The sequence below is a fragment of the Saccoglossus kowalevskii genome, chromosome 18 (assembly GCF_978046115.1).
Source record: "Saccoglossus kowalevskii chromosome 18, keSacKowa6.1, whole genome shotgun sequence".
NCBI lineage: Eukaryota > Metazoa > Hemichordata > Enteropneusta > Harrimaniidae > Saccoglossus > Saccoglossus kowalevskii.
In genome coordinates this window covers 16330050-16354510 of record NC_140658.1, presented here as the reverse complement: position 1 = coordinate 16354510, position 24461 = coordinate 16330050, and the positions used below count along the sequence as shown (strand labels likewise).

At 40.9% G+C, this 24461-nt stretch overlaps 1 protein-coding gene across 1 annotated transcript; it reads right to left on the bottom strand.

Moving 5' to 3' along the window:
* Positions 1–681: 681 nt before the first annotated feature.
* Positions 682–5220, bottom strand: Gcm (Gcm transcription factor). Its single transcript, NM_001168081.1, is given in 6 exon segments — positions 682–2219; positions 2344–2488; positions 3086–3321; positions 3453–3702; positions 4635–4760; positions 5096–5220. Coding segments are annotated over 5 exon segments (1755 nt in total). The 5' UTR covers positions 4743–4760; positions 5096–5220; the 3' UTR covers positions 682–1203.
* Between the last annotated feature and the right edge of the window lie 19241 nt (positions 5221–24461).

The window sequence follows — 24461 nt, the reverse complement described above, 5'->3', positions numbered from 1 at the left end:
AACTTTCCACAAAGAGCGTTATTGTTAGCCAGAAAAAAGGGGGTAAAAATGGGAGGCCACGAACGCGAGTTGCTACCTTAAACTTACAGTCCCTTAACGATTTGAAGTTGTAGACTGGGAAGACTGTGAATATTCAGAATCAATAGAATATATCGGCATCATGATATCTCAGTGAACTTCAATAAGTCTCATTTATGAAATGTACTCAATTGCGGTAGCCAAGGAGACACATAGATCTCAGCGACGTCGTCCATTCATATTAGTCATAGTCTCGGGCGGAGCTACGCCACAAGACGTTCCACGTAGCTAAGACGCGCACCGCCTTACTGCGTATTATGGGCTCTTTGCAAGCTGCTGTGGAACGCCGGTCGAAAAGGCGGTGAAAACAACTAAAGTCGAGGAAACAGCACAAAATCAACCTTGAAGTAACCCTGGGCAACCAAATTAATATATGTTGCACGTGTAAGGGTAATGTTGTTACACTGTTCAGGGGAGTCCCGACAGCTATTCTAAAGCACTTTTTTTTTTCCGAGAGTTTTCGGCCTTTGTTTTCACCGTGATGGTTGCCAGGCGGTGAAAACTCCCGGATGTTCACCCGAGAATACGACAAATCCCTGAACACGCTTCGATGTGAGGAGCCTTGAGGCGGGCATCAATACAACAAATATAGAAAAGAAAGTATTAACATAATAAATTTGATTTTATTGGTTTCCAGCGACTTTTTTTTAAAAAGCACCAAATACATAAGTTTAATCTCTTTTTAAAAAAACATCACAGACTTTAAAAATATCTAATAATAATAACAACAACAACTATAGTACTTTCTCTATAAATATCATTGCATGCTCTGTATTGCAATTTGGGTCACGTGGTACCAAATTTAGTATTATTTCAGAAAAAAGAAAAAAAATGATTTTTTTTAAATAATTTCGTGTGATTACCACTTTTATCTGTATAAATATTATATATCGTTGTTCACAAACAATTTACTACGAAAACGTCTCTGGATAAAAGCAGACCAAACATTTTAAAATGGAGCGTAAAACTCCCATTGCACATTTGAGTAAAATGAATGGTCTGTGTACTCTAGAAATAAAAATATTTATTTGGTTTAACTTATTTCAGTTGATAAAACAAATGACATTTCATGTTCATGCGGGCATGTGTCCGTATGGGTCACAGCGCCCTCTGTCGATCTAGTCTTTAAAGCACCGATGGTATATCGTAAGCTGTTGTGATTGGTTGTTTCCATGCACAGTCGCTGTATTGAGCGCTGTGGTAACCGGAGGACGAGTTCATTCTTTGGAAGCCGGTGTAAGCAACGTCGTGATAGCCGGAGTCGTTGTGGGCTTCGGTGGAAAGGGGAAGTTCGTCAAAAATTTCTGGAAAGTCTAGAATGCCTCGAAGCTGAGAAAGAATATTGCTAGTCTCGGGGACTGGCGATTGGTCAAACAGTTTAACGTCTAGAGATTCAAGATCGCCACAAGAGTCTAGTTGGTTGCTAAGGCAACTGCTGGCATAGGGACTACCGCATGGGCTTAGCTGAGTCGGTGACGGCACTGGTGATAGCATCGGCGATGGCACTTGTCTTGGGGCTTTGCTTTGGCCTAGGAACGAAGTAATATGTGGTAGTTTGTATGAATCGAGCTGCAAGTAGTCACGCGGTGAGCTGCTTCGTCGACCGTCGAGGCTGTCTTGCATATTATTAACAAACTGGCACGTGGAATTGTTTGGTGATGCCATAGTCTTGATGACGTCAGTCATGACGTCATTAACATTCAATTGTTCACAGTCATTGGCGGTTGGTATGTGATCATAGCGGCTAACTGCTGGCGACGAACTGTTTTGGTATATAGAGCTAGTATCTAGGCTCGTGACAGGTGAGGACGCATTGGGGAAAGTTTGTCCGTTTGGTACCGCCTGGTTGTCATGGAAACTAACAGGAGAATAGCAAATTGTTGATTGATTGAAGCCATTGGCCAGTTGACAACTGTTTGCGCTGGTAACGTCACCTGGTACACACTGCGCCCTCTGTTGGTAATGGTTGTTCTCGCATAGAGTTGATTCCATCCCGCTGTACTGATTCTCCACCATCCGTATCGGGAAGACTGAAGCCTTCGAGTCGAGAGGAGACGCATCACTAACGGTTGTCTTGGTAACATACTGCATCACTGTATCGGGCACCATAGATTTGGCATCGATAATATGATTTATTAGGCCTGTGGAAATAAAAAGAATTGAATCGTTAACAAAATACGTTGTTTTGTTGTGTTGTAGTCAAGGTTGTCATTTACAAAGTTTGAAGTGAAGTTTCACGTTGTGCATCTCGGGTTTTCAACTTACCGTTTAACTCTTTTTCCTGGTCCATACACTGTCTCTTGACCGAAGGCTCGATTTTAACCTTCTCAAATTCGGCGGTTTCGGCCGCTCTCTTCAAAGGGCTGGATTTTGATAAGTATACATCAAGGCCACAAAATAACTGGTTGTTCTGTAGAAAAAAAAGTGATCGTGATAATTTAGTGATTGCCGGTAAAGGAGACACAACTGGGTACACGAATGATTGGGTGATTACTTGCAGTCTCGCACGTTTTACGAGATTACACAGCTTTACTACCAAGACAAGAGATCTTAAGAAACCCCTAGACCCGTACCCTGTAATTTGTAAAAAGGATGGAGGTACCAAAGGATGAAAAGTCATCGCGCTCACATATATAATAAAATTTCTTTTCAACAGTGGTGATTTGCCGTAGGCGGCGTACTGCAGGTGAACGCAGAAAATAAACACTGTGTCAATAGGTGAATAGTTGAGGGGATTTATGACCGGCGAGAGGGCATTGTCTATTACAATAGCGTCAATGGGTATGGGCTAACCCATATGAGCATATGCTCATGCCTCGGGGATACAAACACGCGCCAAGTTTAAGTGATTGTAAAACTTGACCAGTTGATAAGACAGGGTCACTTTCGTTCCGCGTCAAGCTGGTTTTAATAATGCGAGAAAAAAAAAATGTTTTTGGCGAAGCGTAAAAGTTCGATATTTCGGAGAATCAAACATTTTCGATCAAGAAAGGAAAAGAAAACTCACCACTCCTTCCTTGGCAAAGTAGTTGAATATTTTTTTGTATCTCTTAGTGCCCAGACTGCGGCGAGCCTCTGCGGTGAATTTTGCTTCTGGACGGCTGTGGTCGTGCACGCCCTTGGATTGAAAATAAATAGCATCACTCTCGTGCCTCCAAAAGTGGGTTACGGGATAACCGCCGTGTCCGCGACATGGTCGAATCTCCAGCTTTCCGGTACAGTCAGGATTTGGACAAAGCTTTCCTGTGGATTATAAAAAAAAAAAACAGTAGAAAATTAGTTATAGCCACGCTGCATTATCGGGCAATTAACAAGTTTTAACGTGTGGAAAACATAGATGAAGACGAGTATGGGATGAAGTTTTTGAAACCTACCTTGTTGTTTCTTTCGTGCCTTGTCGCATATTGCTGGTCTAAGACTGATTTTTTCCCCGGTCGGCAGCGTACAGTCTCTATCACATATCACAACTCCAAGGCAAGATTTTTTAAGAATGGAACATTTATGATTGTTTGTATTTCTCATGGCCCAACCACTACAGTGTTTCTTGGCATCTACGTTACTTCCTTCATAGATTAGCCTCGTGTGACCCTCCGTCCACTCCTTGAATTGATCGTAAACGCATGGCTAAAATAAAATAAAAAAATATAAAGAAAATTGAGACTCTGTTCCGGTTTCACTGCGATCGCCGTCTAGTATACTCGCAGAAAAATACTACAACATGTAACTAGCAGCAAATATGATGAAAATTATATTATTTTAATAATGCACGCCCTCGTATCTGGGGTCAAACAAACAAGCTATAAAAATAGGTTATATATTATTATGATGTTCTATGTGCGACACGTGCGTGGCGGCTGGCACGATTATAAGTCAACTTGACAAATGACAAAACCATTGAAATCGCGAAAGCAAATGTCGCGATCCCGAAGCAAGATGGGTACCCCAGAAAAGAAGGGTGTACGCACGGCCGTCTGTCAGGCGGGTGAAAGGTCAACTGGGCGACCGCAGCTGTACAAAAGAAAGCGATTCGCATTGAAGCCGTATTGTGTGGACCAAACCACACAATCAATGTAATAGGCTCCGAACAGACTGAAGATTGTTTCTTTACTTTAGAAAGTTTAGCTTTCATATGCTTTCACGGGAGTCTGCTTTGTTGGAAGACAAGAGGCGATCTCAAATGAGCAGCGTAAACAAAACGGGAGAGCTGGCCGGTAAATAAAGCCTATACCTAAAGTTTACCATAAGAACGACAATACGCGTAGATATTGACTCAATGAGAACAGAATTTGCCAGTAAATGAGATGGACTTATTGGGAGGGAATACACACACATACCCATGTCTCCCTTTCCCGGGAAGTTCGTTTCTAGATGAATAGGCTTAGACTAAGAACTTTGATAGAGTGAAACAGGGTTGCCTCTGGGCCGAATAAAACATTTCTTATTTCAGCTTTGAAACAATTTTTAATCCGAAATGTTATCCGGGATAGCCCGCCGAGAGTGTCCACTAATTGTCTAGACTTTTCAATTTCAAACGTCCATTAAAACTGATCTCTTACCTTTGGCACTACGGGGTCGTTTATGTCCCAGTCCATGTCGGCGTTGCTCATGTACTGGAACTGCGTCGACAAACTTCGGTAATTTCCGTCGGTTATTGACATGGTCATGGCTGTTGTTGATTCTCTCTGTAAGCGACAAGAGTAAATTGGATTATCGTTAAATGGACAGTCAATAAAAAGAGTTGATTTAGCGTGCATAAGCAGATTGTTTCTCAGCTCTAATAACATAATTGGACATAATGGCGATACGCACAAACGACGTAAACAATCCAGGGTAATGGCCTGAATGCCCCATCGGTTGCCAGTGAAACCAGCACCGTACGACGACGAGCCACCGTTAAACGGACAGCACACCGGCTAATTGCTGGCGGCGGGCAATCATGGCATCGCGCCTGCAGGAAAGAGTGTACCACTGGTCAGTAGCTAGCTACTAGCCAGCAAACCCGAAATTAAAATCTCACCTCAAGTGGGTATCTAAGCGGTTGATGTGAAATCGTCTTCGGTGTGGATTATGATCACAGAGCAAGGCAAAGCGGTATGAGTTAAAGCGTAAAGCAGTAGCAGCATCGAAATTGTTGTACACGCAGAGAGAGAGAGCTGTTGGCAGTGTGTTGCTTCCGACCGTTACGCTGTACAATGTTACTGGTACCCCATCACTGAGTTATTTATAGGCACCCGGGGTGATGAGCCCTATTGTTACCACCACACGCGCCTCACTCCTGCCACACGCGACACCGATTGGCACATCGACGGAGATAAAGGCGCAAAGCTTGGCGCCGCATTCGCTAACTGCTCCATCATCAGATGACTTTTGTGAGCCCTGATTGAAGACAATTGACGCGTGCGCTCAACAGGTTGGTTTCTATGCATACGCGGAGGGGCATACACGAGCAAAAAAATCTATTCACACTTACGATCGCTTTTTTTTGTGTGTGTGGCCATTTTTTCCCGCAACTTTGAGGGAATCTCGCCTAAGGTGTGAAAAGGGTATTTCGCAAATAGGGAAATGGAGCCGTTGCGTTTCTGAAGCATGCCTAGATAAAGAACATTGTATACTGCAATTGGAACTATGCTGTGTATTAGCATGAGGTGTTACCACCCACCATTGTCATGGTTTCGCAGCTACGCGACCTAAAAGTTTCTGTGATTTTTAAAGATTCCGATATTCGTGGTTATTGGTAGTAAGGCGGATTATTTTTTTTTTAAACACGAATAGTTCGCCTTGTACACAAAGCTAAAACGCAGATGTATTGGTCCGTTCATTCATTTAGTAAACTCGGTTCACGATGTCATGCTTCCCGGGTTTTGTGCCTCCGAGGTAGATGGAGTGAAAGACATTTGGCATTTGCATATTCCAGTAATTGCCAGGATACAGTTTTTGTTGCTCACCGGTTAGTTTCATGCTTAGGTGGACACTACAAAGTGGCATAGAATACTCCCCATCTTAACCACGCACTAACTGAAAGATCTGCCAGAGCTCACGTTATTCTCTTTATTTATTGTATATTACTTTTTTGTGTTTTTATTTCTGGCGATAGGCTTTAATTGCGATAAAAAATATCAGTTCCAGCTTTCTTTTATTGTTGTGGGCGTTATGTCTGATCTATCGATGACCGGTCTATCACGTCTAAGTCTGTAAAATGAAGAAGAAAAAAACATAATAGTGATGTAACGCCATTTCTTCTCGCTTTGTGGGCTAGCAACACCTTTAAACGCGCACGTTTTCGAGTTCGGAAGTTGCTCATTAGCGTCTGTCACCGGTTAACAGACATGACACCGGGTCGAGTAACACACAGTTCAGTTTGACACAGTGCCACTACATTCGAAATTATGGCATCGTCCGATGTTGTTTTATTCCCTGACATACACGATATCTTCTGGCGTTTCAGTGTGAATGATGAATACACTCCCAAAGCCAGAAGGATCACGGCTACTAGTAGCCGAGAGCTGTCACTGAAATAATTCAGGTTTAGTTGTGCATCCCTGAAGAGCCGGCCGCCACGCATGGCTGGATCTGTTAAGACCGTATATTTTAATCTATTGCACAAACACATACGCACAATATATAACACAGATTACATGTAAGCGGCCTTGAAACAAGGTCTAGACGTAATAGGTACTATCGGGTTGCTTGCACCTTTTACCTCCATGCTTGCACCGACAAAAGCGGAGGGAAACCCTTCCACACAAGCCGCGCGAACGAGATTTTTCACCTTTGTTGGCCACACACATTTAAAACAAATGTCACACACCTCGGCTTTAGTAGACACACACCGAGGAGGTTTATATAATACATTATATATATGACAGACATTAATCTATATGGAACGCGAAAAGAAAGAGAGAGCGCCTGTCAACAACGCCAGTGCCGTTTACCCCATCATTTGCCTATTAATAAACGTTATAGGAGTCAGTTTACCGCACAACACGTGTCGGCTACGTTAAGTTGTATTATATCGTTTCATCGTTGCTCCAAATGTGGCGGTGAATATACACAACCTACGAAGCAATTATGACATCAGACAAAGGATAGAATTGGATTCGACCAAATATTGAAGACATTCAATTTCATTTATTTACCCTACAAAAGGCGCGCGGCACAGACAGCCGTGGAATACATGCAACTTTCACACAGTAAAGTTTTCCCTCTCCAATCACGTATACTCTTCAGATCTTTTCACCTACTCGTAACTATACTTCGCACAATTGGTATAGACGGACCAGCATTTCAACCAATGCCAGGTCTCATGTGTTGCACTCCTATATTTGTTGAAAATCGTCATGTTTTACTTTTTTTTTCTTATTCCAATAAATCATTTCATTCGTGTGATTTCTTTGTGAACATATTTTACCTAGTACGGGTCTTGCAGTAGAAATTCTTTAATTTTACGAGACATACAAGAATAGTATAGAGGTCTATGAAAAAAGAAAGAACACAGTCAAATTGTGACTTATACCAACGTCTGGTTTGTACTAAGAGAGAGAGGGGGGATATTTTTTTTACTTTTTAAGCCTGTTTATGCCTTTGCATAGTTAGATGGTCATCCAAATCTCGTTATAACTTTCTAGAGGGACTGAACGGCGCAAGAAAAATCACATCACAAACTTGCCGGCAACACGTACAGCGTCAGTTTCACCCCAACTGTCACGTGACTGTGGAACTTAAAAATATAACAAATTTCCTGGTACCAGCTCTCCTCGGAATTGAAACTAATTGGGGAAAAATATTTGTTTTGAAATTATATCTGGACTAGTAACAGCCGCGAGTACACAGAGTTAGTACACCAATAATTAACTTGCAATGTTTACGCGTTTGGCGGTGTTAAATAAACTCATTAGGCAGCGTTTCTCCCGCATCAACAAAACTTCCAATGTTTGGCTAATTAATCTACACGACAATGTCAAAAACCTCGATGAATAAAAAAAGAAAGTACATAAAGTTTATATCTATTTATAAACCAAGAACGGATTCGGGTAGTATTTCCCGTTTGGTGTGTTTTGTTTCATTTGAACTTGGGCGATTATCGGGATTGGGATGATCATTTATCGTCGAACTACGAGAGACACATATACGGAATCGCAACTGCAAATGGCAATGGGATCTTTATACGGCGCTATGCACGTGGAATTTGTGCTCGTACTTTTGGGTTTGTTGTTTCCCGAAACTGATGTATATGTCATTTCTTTATTTGACATAAATTATCTTTCGCTTACACAACTTTCCAATCGAAGTATAATTTGATAAATATACCCATACAAATCCCCAGATTTGAGTTCCCATTGTAATTTGTATAGGTTATTAAAACAGCATAGTTTGTAATGAGGAACAAATTCGACCAATTTAAAATAAACGATAATAACGTTTGATAACAAATTTTGCAGATTTAAGATTTGATTGTCTAATTATCTTGACATTACGTTGTTGCAGCCCATCCTTCTACTCTAGGCTAAAGCCGCATATCAGACTCGGAGTGTATATCTGTTACCCGAAAACCCACACGACTGGGTGACTTTGTGATCTAACTTTACATAATATAAAATGGTTCGTTCTCTGTCATTGCCGTTTTATCGGTTCAGAAGTAGGTGGCCCTTATCGTAGAGACGTACAGCTGCACGCGTCGTAATTAACAACTCTAATGACTCAGTACGGTGAGCCCGCTGCCCCAAGGCTAAATTAGGAACGAACGACGTCTTTCGAGCATGCGCAATCGCGACATACAACAGTACTCCATAGCCAGTGCCGGCGTCGACCATAAGACATCTGGAACCTACATATACTAAATGTCGGGCGAAAATAAATGCTGAAAACAAACTTATTCCCATTACATGTCAATGTTTAAAGTTGCGCTCTGAAGATTTCATAAAGATTTATTGAGATATTGGGACTATTATGTGAAATTTAATGGTATGTGCATTGCCAGAACAAAACTAAACGATTACTAACGTTCACATACGTTCACAAATTTAGACCACTAAACAATATAATAGTCCCACGACTCCAATAAAGCTATATGAATGCTTTAAGAGTTGAAGGATGGGTCCGTGGGATGCACTGTAACACTTCTACTCGATAAAGTATGAGTCACATGTGACGGAGTAAATCAGTTTTACTTGACAAATCAACAAAGCAATATTCTTCAGAAGGAAGTGTATTATATTCTTCTGTAGTTGATAATATAACGGAAACGAGACCTTGGCGAGCAACCTGTGATATTTCAACTTGAAATAAACCAACTTTTATTTACTGGTGTCGATTACCGGGGCGCAGGGCCTTTTGGCGCGTGTAAGAAGCTACTCGGCACGTGACTCGCATTGCGATAATGAATGGCCTAGCAAGGGAGATACAAGACGAGATGAAAGAATGTCACTTGTTCAAAACTTGGGTTTTCAACACATAACTGGCCGAGACAAAAAAACAGTATTTCTAAAAACAATGATTACAACCAATGAATGGGCCCCAACAATGGAATCCGTTAACGGGAGGGACGCGTCAGATTGCGGCCACGTGCCGTGAGTGTCACGAATCAGCAGAACAATACTCTATAGGTAACAAGCTTCGATGGAAAGTGTGCCAGGTGACTATAATAATGAGGTCTCTTGTTCACTGCCGGAATTTGTTATTACAAACTAAGATTGGAATGTGGGTACTTTGTTCTACGCGTGCGTCACCTCTCGCCACTGTTTTATTCCCGCGCCATTGTCATTGGCGATGAAAATAACAAAAAAAAAAGTATTCGATTTTGACGTTGGACGACACATAGATCTTAGATGCATAATATATATTATGTTTATACGTATTATCAACCATTCTATGTAAGAATTTAGACATATATTCATCAGTAAAGCGGAGGTGGAGGTACTATCGAACAGACCTATTCAGCTTCCTAAATAACAATAATGATTATAAGCCGGGAAAATCAGGGTAGATTTTAGGAGAATACACATACACGTCCATGATGCCTAAATGAAGCGATCTGAGATAATCTGCGATAATTTGAGATCTGCGATCTGTAACATTCGATACTTTCTTCGAGTATACGGTGGACAAGGCAATAAACCATAACGGGGTGTTGAACTTTTGCTTTAAAGCTAGGAAAGTTGGCCCAAACAAAATGATGTTTTTCTGAACGAGTTTAAATATTGCGCAGGCGGGGTTCAATAGTGAAATACTGTGCAATTTAAGAGTAGGGTGTGTGGACATTCTTTTGGTTTTCATTCTTATGATTCAGTTATTTCTTTGTTGCCTGGCGTCATATGTGAGTGGATGAGCACGACTGTCGACATGCGCAAAAGTGTGCGCAGACGCCAACAACGGAAGGGTTAGCGTATGCTTTTACAATGTAATTTAATTCGTTTGGCTTACCAATAGATATGTTATGTGAATGTAACTGAACAACGCCCGCAGTTAAAGAGGAAACTTCCAAGCCCGGGGATTGCACCAAAGAATCATGGGACACCATTGTTTATGCTGTTTACAAAGTTAATCTATCTTTTGTTATCCATTGTAATTTTAATCCAGAAAGTAAATTTGTTGTGAGATTAGGCTTAACTAACATGCATACTCTTTACTTTTCCAGTCTTTAGTTCGCATGAGACATGTCCAACCTGTCTCACTACTATTCTAAAGTTATTTTCTATTTATGTTAAAGTAAACAGAACGCCCAGTTAATATCTTGTAATCTGTGATTTACTGCACATGGGTCGGACTTGATTATTTGCTCATCGAAACTATTTTTCGATCCCTATTCCATTTGTATTTTTCATATATATTGTTGACTGCGTGTTGTTAAGACTTATTTTTTTTATGGAATAACTGAACATCTTAAAAAAAATACATGGGAATGAGCAATAAGTTCGACAGTCTTGGCCATTCAAATAATCAGTTGGGAACTACAGCGGTCAGCGTGCCAAACTTTGGCAATTCCTGCGAGAGCCCATCACATTTATTCAAAACGTTCCACGTTGCTAAGACGCGCACCACTGTACCATGTATTTCTATGGGCTCTGTGCGAGCCGGTGTGAAACGCCGGTGAAAATAGCTAAATAGCGAAGAAAACAACACAAATTCAACTTTGAAGTAATCCTGGACAACCAAATTTATATATGTTACACACGCAGGGGTGATCTTATTACACTGTTCAGAGGAGTCTCAACAATCATCCCAAAGTACCGTTTTCTGCGAGTTTTCGGCCTTTGTTTTCACCTTGATGGTTGCCAGGCGGTGCCAAATACCCGAATGTCCGCCAGTCTCACTGGTGCCTGCCAACCATTGGCCGCTGCGCTGACGATAAAACGAACTCACTTGTCCAAAGTATTTACCATCATTGGCGAGATTTTATTTCGCTGGTTCAATTTCGCTTCCTGCTCATGAAATAACATCCCTCATTGCACACCTCTGATATAACATTGTTTTACTTGCTCCATATTTTGTGTCTCGTGGCAGGGTTTTTGTGACCCACAAGTTTTTTTGTGACATTGGTATGGGGTTTTATAGTGGAACACAACTAATCCTCAGTTTCCAAAGGGTTCAATAACAATCGGGGTTTAAAAAAAATGTTCGGTTATCATATGCTGAGCTTTTTGGCAAAGGTCAACGCACTTGTTCATGTACTTATTTCGGCTTGGCTTGACAGCTGAACATATCAAACCACATTATTATACCCAGAATGCAGCTGCACTCGAGTCTTCATATGCTTCTGGTTTCCAGCTTGGAAGTAAATGCGACATCCCTTTTGATTCAGACTTGAGGACGCCGAGATGTTGGTAAATAAATCTCGATTATTCGCATCGTGCTGGGTACTTGGAATAACACTCGAGTTAAAATTGCTCGAACAATAATAATAATAATAATAATAATAATAATAATAATAATAATAATAATAATAATAATAATAATAATAATAATAATAATAATAATAATAATAATAATATGAACATATATGAACAGTTTAACTATAGAACACTATACCCTCGTCACTGAGAGTATTTTCTTCAAATATATACTTAGCTAAGTTCCTCAGTAGTAGTATTATAGACTCACATTTCAAGGTTGTAAATCTACAATACTAATTTGGAATCAAAGCAAAGATAATGGGACAAATAATGCGAGCCTATGGCACCTTGAAAATAACACAAAGCTTATAAGCACAACCTGTAAGTTGGTGATAGCCTCGTCATGTAAAACATTACGACGTTTTAATATAAACGTCGAACATACGGGTATCACTTGTTGGGACACTGACGTAAAGTTGTCTCAGGTTATGAAATTAAAGCGCGGTGGTCGTCGCGCAGCGCGTGTTCGAATTTCATGTGAATAAACAATGTATTTTACACGCGTTGTATACGTGGCAATGAGTCCCATATCGAACAGGACGCGGCGCGACGACCGCCGCCCTTTAACTTTCTACATAGTTTCCACCCGTTGTGTATAATACTTTCAGTGACGTTTTTGTTTGTATCCCTTGTCGACACTGGACAAGCAAAACATACTCGTCTCCAGCGTTTATAGCCGTGGTTATTTTCGCAAAGGGCAAAGTTATATGGATGAATATATGTACTTGATTCGACGCATGAAAGCGCGCGTCCAAGGCAGAATCAGTTATCGTGAATATTCACCAGGAACAGAGTTACTGTGACTGTATAAATAGTATAAATGCCATTTTTTCTGTGTTTCTTGTGTTCACTGGTTTATTTCACGCAACATTGGAGCGTTACATCAAACAGTTTTTCATTTCTTTCTTCATAGAGGTGGCATTTTTTTTATTTGAAACGCCCGGCGGTGATATTGCCCGCGGCGTATTTAGAAGAGCGCATTTAGTAACGCGGACTCACCCCACACAATAAACTGTTGATTGTCATTGTAAAAGCGCGCCTCGCAACTGAACATACCCGTCCCTGTTACCCAGTCAATATGCATATTGAATAGAAATAATGGATTCGGGCGTATATTTTGCAAATCGGGGTGAAGCCAAAGTCAAAAAAGCATTCTCGGAAATGCTTCCAGTTTCAAGGGCAGGTCTTGTGGGTATACAGTATTTTACTTGACTTAAATAATATGTATGTTTACTGTACACTCATCGTAACGCCTCACATTGCCACAAAACATAACCTCGAACGGCTTTCTTGCTGTGGTTGAATGGACTAACATGGAGGAGGGCCATTATAGGGTACGTGGCGCGTGCCGCGTTATTGTTTACCCGTGAGTACATTTGTTGTTGCTTTGTTCACTTTCGGAATCACGGATCACTCTGCTTTTCGTGCCCGTAATATACCCTGGATAAGAAACACCGGGGCGAGGCAATCATTGAAGTTATACTTAATTTCAAAGAATATACATTAATGAAATGAATATAAAAGATGTAGTCCTTGTTTGAATTAGATGAGATGAGATGTTGTTCAGCACGTATTTACTGTTTGGTGTTGAGATAACGGTTAAACTGGGTACCATTACTCAAACCACAACACCGTGGAGGGACTGTGCTCAAACGTACCATTTCCCCATTATTGGCCTAGCGGGTATCTCCGGTGTAGCAAAGTGACGATAACTTACACCGAACTACGGTGTTTTACAGTGTCAAGATCTGAATTACAAATATACTTGTATTTGTCTGCAATTTCAAGCACATAAATTGATTCTCAAATTTTGCGAATGTGAGACACTTTATTCGTACAGTGTTCCCAATTAATAGCGGAATTAAACCACCGCATGAAGAGTTCATTTGGCGGTCAATTAATTCGAGGGAGTACTTAGCGAAACCGGTGGTTTGTAATCTTGAAACCTACCCTTTCAGCTTATGTTGCGGTTACTTGAGCTAGTCTGGCAGCTGACAAGTTCAGTTGACGTCCAATTACGAATGTCGAGCAGGCGCAAATGTTATGAGACACTATACGTGGCTTCAAAAGACCATGAAACGTGATGTGCTTATAGAATGTGCCAGACAACTGCTTCGGGGATTGCTTCTCGCTCCTAGATGGTCGGAATTGTCCAAGCTGTCAATACCAGTGATTAATGATATGCTATATCAATAGAGTGAGCGTTTACACTGCTTTTGTGTTAAAATAAACCTTCATTCGATCTAAGTTCATTTAATTGTAATTTAGCGGAATCAATGTAAATGTCCCACAATGACCATGTCGTACTGTGCATACACTGCAGTCTCTATGTGCTCAGGTTCGCGGAGCACACGTTGCGGAGAAAGGTCGGATGAGTTCGCGATGTGTGGTTTTTCAACTATCCCCTTGTATTCGGGAAGACCAGCGCTAAATCACTGTGCATTTCATACACAAACATCCATCCATCTCGACCAATTTTTAATTCAATTTTTGTGTGTTTTTCTTCTTTCTTTTTTTTACTGCTCAAACCGTCGTGCTCATCCATTTATTTTCTTCCATGCACAGGGTGTCCACTGGGTACTTGACATCTTGGGGTTAGTCTAGGGAGCCTCCTACGTCACCTCGCTTCGCTGATTCCGTAAACCACCTGTTGGTCGGACAAGTCCAGCGCCATTCTTTGAAGAATTTCAGAAGCAGTGTCTCTTTTGTTCTCGTCCCGGAGCATTTGTTTTTATTTCAGTGATCTGTTTGCAGGCCGACCATTTGCCGTTCACCCTGTCGGTCAGGATAAATAAGTCCGGACTATATTAGACGAGATGTTATGTGTTCAACGATTAGAGACATTACACGTAAAACACCTCGATTTAGAGACATTGCACGTACAACATATCGGTTTAGAGACATTACACGTAAAACATATCGGTTTAGAGACATTACATGCAAAACACCTCGGTTTAGAGACATTACACGTACAACATATCGGTTTAGAGACATTACACGTAAAACATATCGGTTTAGAGACATTACATGCAAAACACCTCGGTTTAGAGACATTACACGTAAAACACCTCGGTTTAGAGACATTACACGTAAAACATATCGGTTTAGAGACATTACATGCAAAACACCTCGATTTAGAGACATTACACGTAAAACACCTCGGTTTAGAGACATTACACGTAAAACATATCGGTTTAGAGACATTACATGCAAAACACCTCGGTTTAGAGACATTACACGTAAAACATATCGGTTTAGAGACATTACATGCAAAACACCTCGGTTTAGAGACATTGCACGTGAAACATATCGGTTTAGAGACATTACACGTGAAACATATCGGTTTAGAGACATTACACGTAAAACACCTCGGTTTTGAGACATTGCATATGAAACACCTCGGTTTAGAGACATTACATGCAAAACACCTCGGTTTAGAGACATTACACGTAAAACACCTCGGTTTAGAGACATTGCACGTGACACCTCGGTTTAGACACATTGCACGTGAAACATAACGGTTTAGAGACATTACACGTAAAACACCTCGGCTTAGAGACATTAATGCCACGTGAAACATAACGGTTTAGAGACATTGCACGTACAACATATCGGTTTAGAGACATTACACGTAAAACACCTCGGTTTAGATACATTGCACGTGAAACATAACGGTTTAGATACACTACACGTAAAACACCTCGGTTTAGAGACATTGCACGTAAAACATATCGGTTTAGAGACATTACACGTAAAACACCTCGGTTTAGAGACATTGCACGTAAAACATATCGGTTTAGAGACATTACACGTAAAACACCTCGGTTTAGATACATTGCACGTGAAACACCTCGGTTTAGATACGTGACATGTGCAACACTTCGATTCAGATACGTGACATGTGCAACACCTCAGTTCAGATACGTGACATGTGCAACACCTCAGTTCAGATACGTGACATGTGCAACACCTCAGTTCAGATGCGTGACATGTGCAACACCTCAGTTCAGAGACGTGACATGTGCAACATCTCAGTTCAGATACGTGACATGTGCAACACCTCACTCAGATACGTGACATGTGCAACACCTCGGTTCATATACGTGACATGTGCAACACCTCGGTTCAGATACATGACATGTACAACACCTCGGTTCAGATACGTGACATGTTCAACACTTTGGTTCAGATACGTGACATGTGCAAAACCTCGGCTCAGAGACATGACTTGTGCAACAACTCAGTTCAGATACGTGACATGTGCAACACCTCGGTTCAGATACGTGACATGTGCAACACTTCGGTTCAGATACGTTACATGTGCAAGACCTCGGCTCAGAGACTTGACATGTGCAACAACTCGGTTCAGATACGTGACATGTGCAACACCTCGGTTCAGATATGTGACATGTGCAACAACTCGGTTCAGATATGTGACACGTGCAACATATCGGCTCAGAGACGTGACATGTGAAACAACTCGGTTCAGATATGTGACATGTGCAACACCTCAGTTCAGAGACGTGACATGTGCAACAACTCGGTTCAGATATGTTACATGTGCAACACCTCAGTTCAGAGTGTGACATGTGCAACAACTGGGTTCATATATGTGACATGTACAACACTTCGGTTAAGAGACATGACATGTGCAACACCTCAGTTCAGATACGTGACATGTGCAACACCTCAGTTCAGATACGTGACATGTGCAAGACCTCATTCAGATACGTGACATGTGCAACACCTCGGCTCAGAGACATGACATGTACAACACCTCGGTTCAGATACGTGACATGTGCAACACTTTGGTTCAGATATGTGACATGTGCAATACCTCGGCCCAGAGACATGACATGTGCAACAACTCGGTTCAGATACGTGACATGTGCAACAACTCGGTTCAGATACGTGACATGTGCAACAACTGGGTTCATATATGTGACATGTGCAACACTTCGGTTCAGATATGTGACATGTACAACACTTCGGTTAAGAGACATGGCATGTGCAACACCTCAGTTCAGATACGTGACATGTGCAACACCTCAGTTCAGATACGTGACATGTGCAACACCTCATTCAGATACGTGACATGTGTAAGACCTCGGCTCAGAGACATGACATGTACAACACCTCGGTTCAGATACGTGACATGTGCAACACTTTGGTTCAGATATGTGACATGTGCAATACCTCGGCTCAGAGACATGACATGTGCAACAACTCGGTTCAGATACGTGACATGTGCAACAACTTGGTTCAGATACGTGACATGTGCAACAACTCAGTTCAGATGCGTGACATGTGCAACATCTCGGCTCAGATATGTGACATGTGCAAGACCTCGGTTCAGATATGTGACATGTGCAACAACTCGGTTCAGATATGTGACATGTGCAACATCTCGGCTCAGAGACGTGACCTGTGCAACAACTCGGTTCAGATACGTGACATGTGCAACAACTCGGTTCAGATACGTGACATGTGCAACAACTCGGTTCAGATACGTGACATGTGCAACAACTGGGTTCATATATGTGACATGTGCAACACCTCGGTTCAGATATGTGACATGTACAACACTTTGGTTAAGAGACATGCCATTTGCAACATCTCGGCTCAAATATGTGACATGTGCAACAATTCGGTTCAGATACGTGAGATGTACAATACCTCGGTTCAAATATATGACATGTGCAACACTTCGGTTAAGAGACATGCCATTTGCAACATCTCGGCTCAAATATGTGACATGTGCAACAACTCGGTTCAGATATGTGACATGTGCAACACTTCGGTTCAGATATGTGACATGTACAACAACTCGGTTCAGATATGTGACATGTGCAACATCTCAGTTCAGATACGTGACATGTGCAACACCTCGGTTCAGATATGTGACATGTGCAACAACTCGATTCAGATACATGATATGTGCAACATCTCGGCTCAGATATGTGACATGTGCAACACCTCGGTTCAGATACATGACATGTACAACACCTCGGGCCAGAGCCGTGACATGTACAACACCTCGGTTAAGAGATGTTACGTTCACAAACACTTCGTACCCGTCTCAGAGCCCCCGTGTCACAAACACAATTTATTTTCTTCACTTATACTGAACTCAGTTTGATTCCACCGATTTGTTGGCGCTCGTCGAATAATGTTATGTCAACGATCATTAGAATCTGCATCCCACTAAGCAACGCATATTGATTCTCGCCGGCCAAACATCTGGTTAATCTGGTTAACGGTGGTCAAATTTGATTCCCGCATGTTTCCCTCACCAGCATTTGTTCGGTAACACCATGGGAATTATCTTTTACATATTCCCATTGATTTGTTTCATACAAGTGCACGTCCTTGTTTTACTTAACGGCTTTGTCAGTGGACCATATTGCCAGTGATTGGGGTAATGCATCACGGGTATCAAGGTCTCACTCATAGAAGATTATTATACAGGGCCTCGCTACTTTATGACATTTTTGTTCGTTCTGCGACAGAACTGGTTCCCCGCAGTGCTCCCCACGGCCACCACTTAAGGCTGAGGTCCCGTTGTCCCATTTACAGCATGATTCGAAATAATTAAACAACTAGTTACAGAAATGGAGGTCAACATTCCGTTTTAATGACCCGAAGATTCCTTTGAGGGGGCATTAAAACTTTTAGTGTATGTTTTATAGTATCGAATAAACAAACACGACATATATCAAACGTTCCAGTCTAGTGTTGTATACGCGAACAGCTACGAATACACACAAACGAAATCGATTTTCGTTATTGACTCAAAGTCAATAATACTTTTGACTACCAGTTGACTGCGTTTTGACATATCAACGTGATGATTATTTGACGGTGAATAATAAAATGATATATTCTCTCACTGAGGACAATATTATGATAGAAGATTACATCACGACGGTAAATTTAGAAAACACATATTTTCGGGCAGCTATGAGGACTTTCATACGCTGCAGCTCCATAGTTCATTAATTCAGGTTTTGTGTCAATATCTGAATAGCACGCCAAATCAGAACGTATTTAATTTAGCGTGATACGATGGCATTCGTTCGGACACGCAAAATAGAAACAGCTCACAAGTGTACTCAATTTAGTGGTGATCACGTGCCGTGTACAATAGATAACAGGCCAACCGAGTCTAATTAAGGGCAAGCCATTCGACACAATCACCACACCGTGGACAACTGAATTGTATGTAAAGAATGAAGTTGAAAAAGTGTATTTTGTAAGTAACTTCACAGTTCTTTGAAAGTTTCAATGGTTAGGACCAGCCAAGGGACGCCCATACATGTGACAATCTTGTGTATGGGGGGGAATTGAAAGAGAAATCTCTCGAAAATTTGAGCAATAGACGCAATAACCAGCAACAATTCATAATCACCTCAAAACCCGAGTGTACGTCGCTTCAGCAACTCGCGAGGTTGCGGCTTGAGTCGAAGAGCAGGTGGGGGGGATGAACCTGAGCATTCAAATCTTGTATGGTAATCCTTCAACTTGAATCCCCCGGCTATTAATGGCATGAAGACACGCGTCATATGCGCGTTAAGGCGGGATTGAGGGTTAAATATGCTCAATAGAAATCGAATTTTTTATAACTTGTTTGCAAACTCGAGAAAAGGTTTACATATATTCAAGACGACCACTCGGTGTTTAGGATGGGGGAGGGGGGGTCTGAAGTAATTTTGTTTGAAAAGGGACAAGCTACTAGTATAAGACACAAATAAAGTTATATGATTGGTCTGAGAAATAGAAAAAAACTATTTGTTTGGCTGCACATCTCTCTCTTCGTGTCAGAAGCAAAAAAAAAAGTTACGTGCATCGTTAATTGATTTCCAGGTATCTAATTGACGTGGCGATCAAGAGATGTCCGGTGTTTTACATACACGTGTTTTGTTCTAACCACTGGCAGCACCAACATACTTCATATGTTGCAATCAAAGCGAATGAAAATAAAGAAAATTGGAAAGTTGCCAACGTGCATGGGAAATTATAATACCGATTTCACGTAATATTTTAAACTGACAATGACAAAAACGTGTGTTTTAATAAATACCGGTCATAAAAGAAAAGTTTTGTTTTTTTTAACCCCTAGAAGTACTTAGTGTCACTGAACAATTTAATGTATCGCTGCGTGTCAATAATGATTGAGCGGACTTCTTGCACACCGCGCTCCGTCGGAAGTCTCCAGGGACCAAGATCAAGGTCGCGGTGATGCAGTTTCAAATTGCTTAGAAAAGATGGTCAAACGGCAAACTGCAGGGGGTAACTTCAATCGTTAATTGATCCTAACGTAAACACCATACCCGAAAAAAAACAGATAAATATTGATTGAGAAACTCTCCATTGAGGGAATTGTCACATGATTTGCCGATTACACGTTAAAGTGGTGGACGAGTCAATCACGTTATGGCAAAAATATTTACTGTTTATCCTACTTCAACAGAGAAAATGTTTTTGTACTTCACTCCAAAGGGCATTCCGAGTATGTATGCCGAAGTCTTACGCTTAGCGTGGATGTGCATAGTGTCACTAGGTTTGTTCGTACGGTCGCAACTGTAATGCAAGTTTGATTTGGGGTTGATTTCATGATCAATCTTAAAGCGCGGTAGTCGTCGCGCTGCGCATGTGTGACATTTGTGTTGATAAACATTGATTTTCCCACAATCCAATGCGCTCTTCAAAAGGGAATCACAAGTATGAGGTTTGACCTTGGCGCGACTTGCACTGATTGCCGCCGGTGACTCATTCGATATCTTTCAATAACATGAAAATTACTTAATTAAAGTCTGGAAACGTCTCAGTTCCAACTCGTTGATCTGCGCAACAGTCAAAGTCGCCATCTTTGTTTATATGAGACTCGTATATCTCGCACATGCGCAGCGCGACGACTACAGCGCTTTAAGGATTCAGTAGAGGTTATGGCTATTGCAACTGCATTGTACATTTCTCAAGTAACATATTCTTTGAATCCCATCAAGTTATATATTTTTAGAAAGCTTATTTTTAAAATAATATGAAATAAATATTCCAATAAAAAATTGGAACCGTGTAATCACGTGATCACTGTGCAAACAGAGAAGTGTTATTTTCGAAGGAACCGAAATAAGGCCACAGAGATGATGTTCGCGGTACTTACAGAAACTATAAAAGGTTTGAATCCAATTTCCCAGTTCGTCAATTATTGCGTGACAAGAGGAGAGTTGTGTCGTATTTTATAATGTGAAAGTGGTAGACAAACTATCTTTGCCAGATTTCATCAGCAGCTATCAGAGAATGCCTATGCCAAAAATCAACGTCGTGGAGCAGCTGACTAACCCCAAATACCGATGTGTTTTTTTTATGCTTTATATATTCTTATAAGAGAATGTGGAAAATTTGATATTTTCAAAGAAAACAACCTCTACTACATCCTTAAAGCATTTTCACCTCTTTGTCTTGCTAAGTTATGTTTTGTATTGCTCAGAAATTAGTATTATCATTTTCATTGTTCACAATTTATTTATTACGCATGACTGTCAAAGACCATGTGACATATACAGTTGACAGCGTCACATCTCAATCCCGTTCCACATAAAAGCTTCGACTATTCTCATGAATAAAATGACACACGGTCCTCCTTAGATGGTCTGAAGAAAACCTGTTTCAAACGAAGGTCGCTGAATATTAGAATGTAGACCTGTATTTTAAAGTCTGATTTTTGGTCTCGTCATTAGTAAGTTGTCATTATTACAGTTACCGTGGGCTGACGCGTCACAACTACTGTAATACAAATATACGTTGTAATGCATCTAGAGACACTTGAACACCATTGAGTCCATTTCTCCCGCCTCGCACATGCCGCAGTCCGACGTAAATGACATTGTCACCGGTGTTCCCCCCTCTCAAACGTACGTTAACTTATAATTGAAAGGTCGTATTTTCTTTGATGTACCTACTTAAGAACATTGTCATTGCAGTTAAAACATATATTAAACTGTAATAACCTAAACCGGCAGAAATAAATGGACACTTGAAGTGGAGCCCTGGTGAATGGCAATGTTGGTTTTGTTTGTGACAAGATGTTCGAGGTGGTGGATCATTGTAATCCATATCAATTTCGCTAGATTAAACTTGTTAATTACACTTCGATTACATCCGCCAGAATACATTCTGTTTCTTGTCATTGTACAGATCGTGTCAGAGGACGGAGTCCACAACGAGTGAGATGGAATGAGAACCATATATCCCACAAGACTTAAGTAATTTGAAAACTGAATTTAATTTAATTTAATTTAGATGACTATTTTAGCCATATGTGTTTCACGCCAACCCCAATATCTACGGAAACTGAACGACCACAGATGCAAAGAACAGTTTCCCAAGAGCGCACCGGAGGTGGTGATATATCAAACAACTCGGGCGATTACACGTGATACCGGCATACTGAAAATAAAAACTTCCGATGTTACACAAATACTATTATTGAAGCCGAGTTCAGTCCGTACTACGTCGGTCTGGTTATCAGTAACAAGTTTAGTTGACAATGCACCCCCATTCGGGAACAATAGATGGATGTCAAGTGAAAAACGAGGCCATCGTCTTCTGTATCGTCTTCTGCATCACTGTCTTAACTAAATAATCCTAATGATTCCGTTCATAATTCCGCGACCCCCCCCCCCGTGATCATGCCACGTGTCAGACAGACACCATTCAAGTTGTTAATTCGACAATACCGGTCTCTATGATAGAGTTTGCGAATATATATAATAGTTGAAGTTGTTTTATTGTATACTGCCATGTTGCCTAACTATTTTAAAATGATGACATAATTGTTCCGGCGTGTAGTGGGATGGTGGTGCTTGGTAGCCCGTATGCCACCTTGCCCATAAAAGTAATAAAAGCTGGTTTCCATGGTGTTTTATGAGAAGATAATTACGCGTCACTCGGAGTTTTTTGGAGATTCGTCACGGTGACAGCGGATATATGACTAGCCGATACAGCGATGAAAGCGCTTAATACTCCGCGTCCTGTTCGACGGACATAATGCGAGTAAAAAAAAACATTGAATATAGTGGGATATGCATACGTTTTCCTGCTATACTATCATCACAATACTAAATTATCACACATTTCGTGCATAAATGAAATAAACATGGACAAAACAATTCCATTTTGAAAAAATAAAGTGTTTGTTGTGGGATTTGGAGTCCCTAAATGTTTTTAAAATATGTATGGTTATTCTAAAATAAGTGTATTATAATTGCAAAGAATCAAATCCATATATAGATCAGAGTCAAGTTCACTTTACCCCACTCTGATATGTATGTAATCGAATTTCAAGTTCAGGGCTTCGATCACGCGCGTCGGTCGTGCGCCAGTAAGTCGCGGCATTATCTTCTACCAAGGGGTCATGCCCAGGTTCACGAAGATATGTAACATAATACCGCTAGCCGCTAGCAACGTCTTCGCCACTAAATATTGAAAAGTTTAATACAATTCTGGTTTTTGAATACCTCAAAACATGAACGACCTGCACCTGGACGGATTGAGACACACGTTTTAACTGGGAGGTTCTCATTAGGGTCTAATCCCTTTCTAGCTGCATGGTTTAATTAACCGCGGCCTCGTCATAGTTATTAAGTATTGGTTCTTTTGATCTTACACAACGCTATTATCCCAGGTACAAACGAATCAGGCACAAACCGTTCTCCTCTCCGCCATTTGTTCACATTTCGCCAAACAGTAATCGCATGTACGAGCGTCACCGTATAATAGAATTCGCAGTCCATTTTCAAATCTCGCGGTTAATTAGAAGCATATTATTACCATGACAATGTAAAGCCTTTGAGGCGGGGAATTCAAATTAGTTTATCGTTCAGTTTACAATCTTCAAAAAAAGCAAAAAAAAAAAAAAAACTGGTTACTGAAATATTACAAATTTATTTTAAAAATGACTCCGCGAGCCATACTAACAACTTGGAGCTTAGAACCATCCTCTATGCAAGAATTGCGAGGACCATTGTGAAATGAAACGAAAAGGGTGAGAACAGACTACCATATGTGTGATCGTACACACGGCATCCTGAGTCCGATGAGGTGGAGTATAACACGTAATTTCTAATACTGACCGACTAACTTTACTAGCAAATACATCCTCCTTGCTGCAATTCTTTGAGTACAGAAGTTGAGTACACAAATTACCGCCATTGTTTTAAGATTTGTGTATGTTTGTATATTACTAAAAAAAGTAAATTTTCTTTTAGTAACCGTGTTGCGACCAAGCTCACAGATGAGTTGCTAAGATTTCTTTCATTTTACAAATATAAACCACGACTGCTACAATGTTACTATTACTACTACTGCTACGTTGACTACAGTTACGATGAAACGGACATTAGTGTTTGCCCATGCTCTCATTCTAGTACAGGGAATACTAGTATATCATGTCTAAGCGGTGGTGGGCTTTATGTCCGGTTACGTCACTGTGAC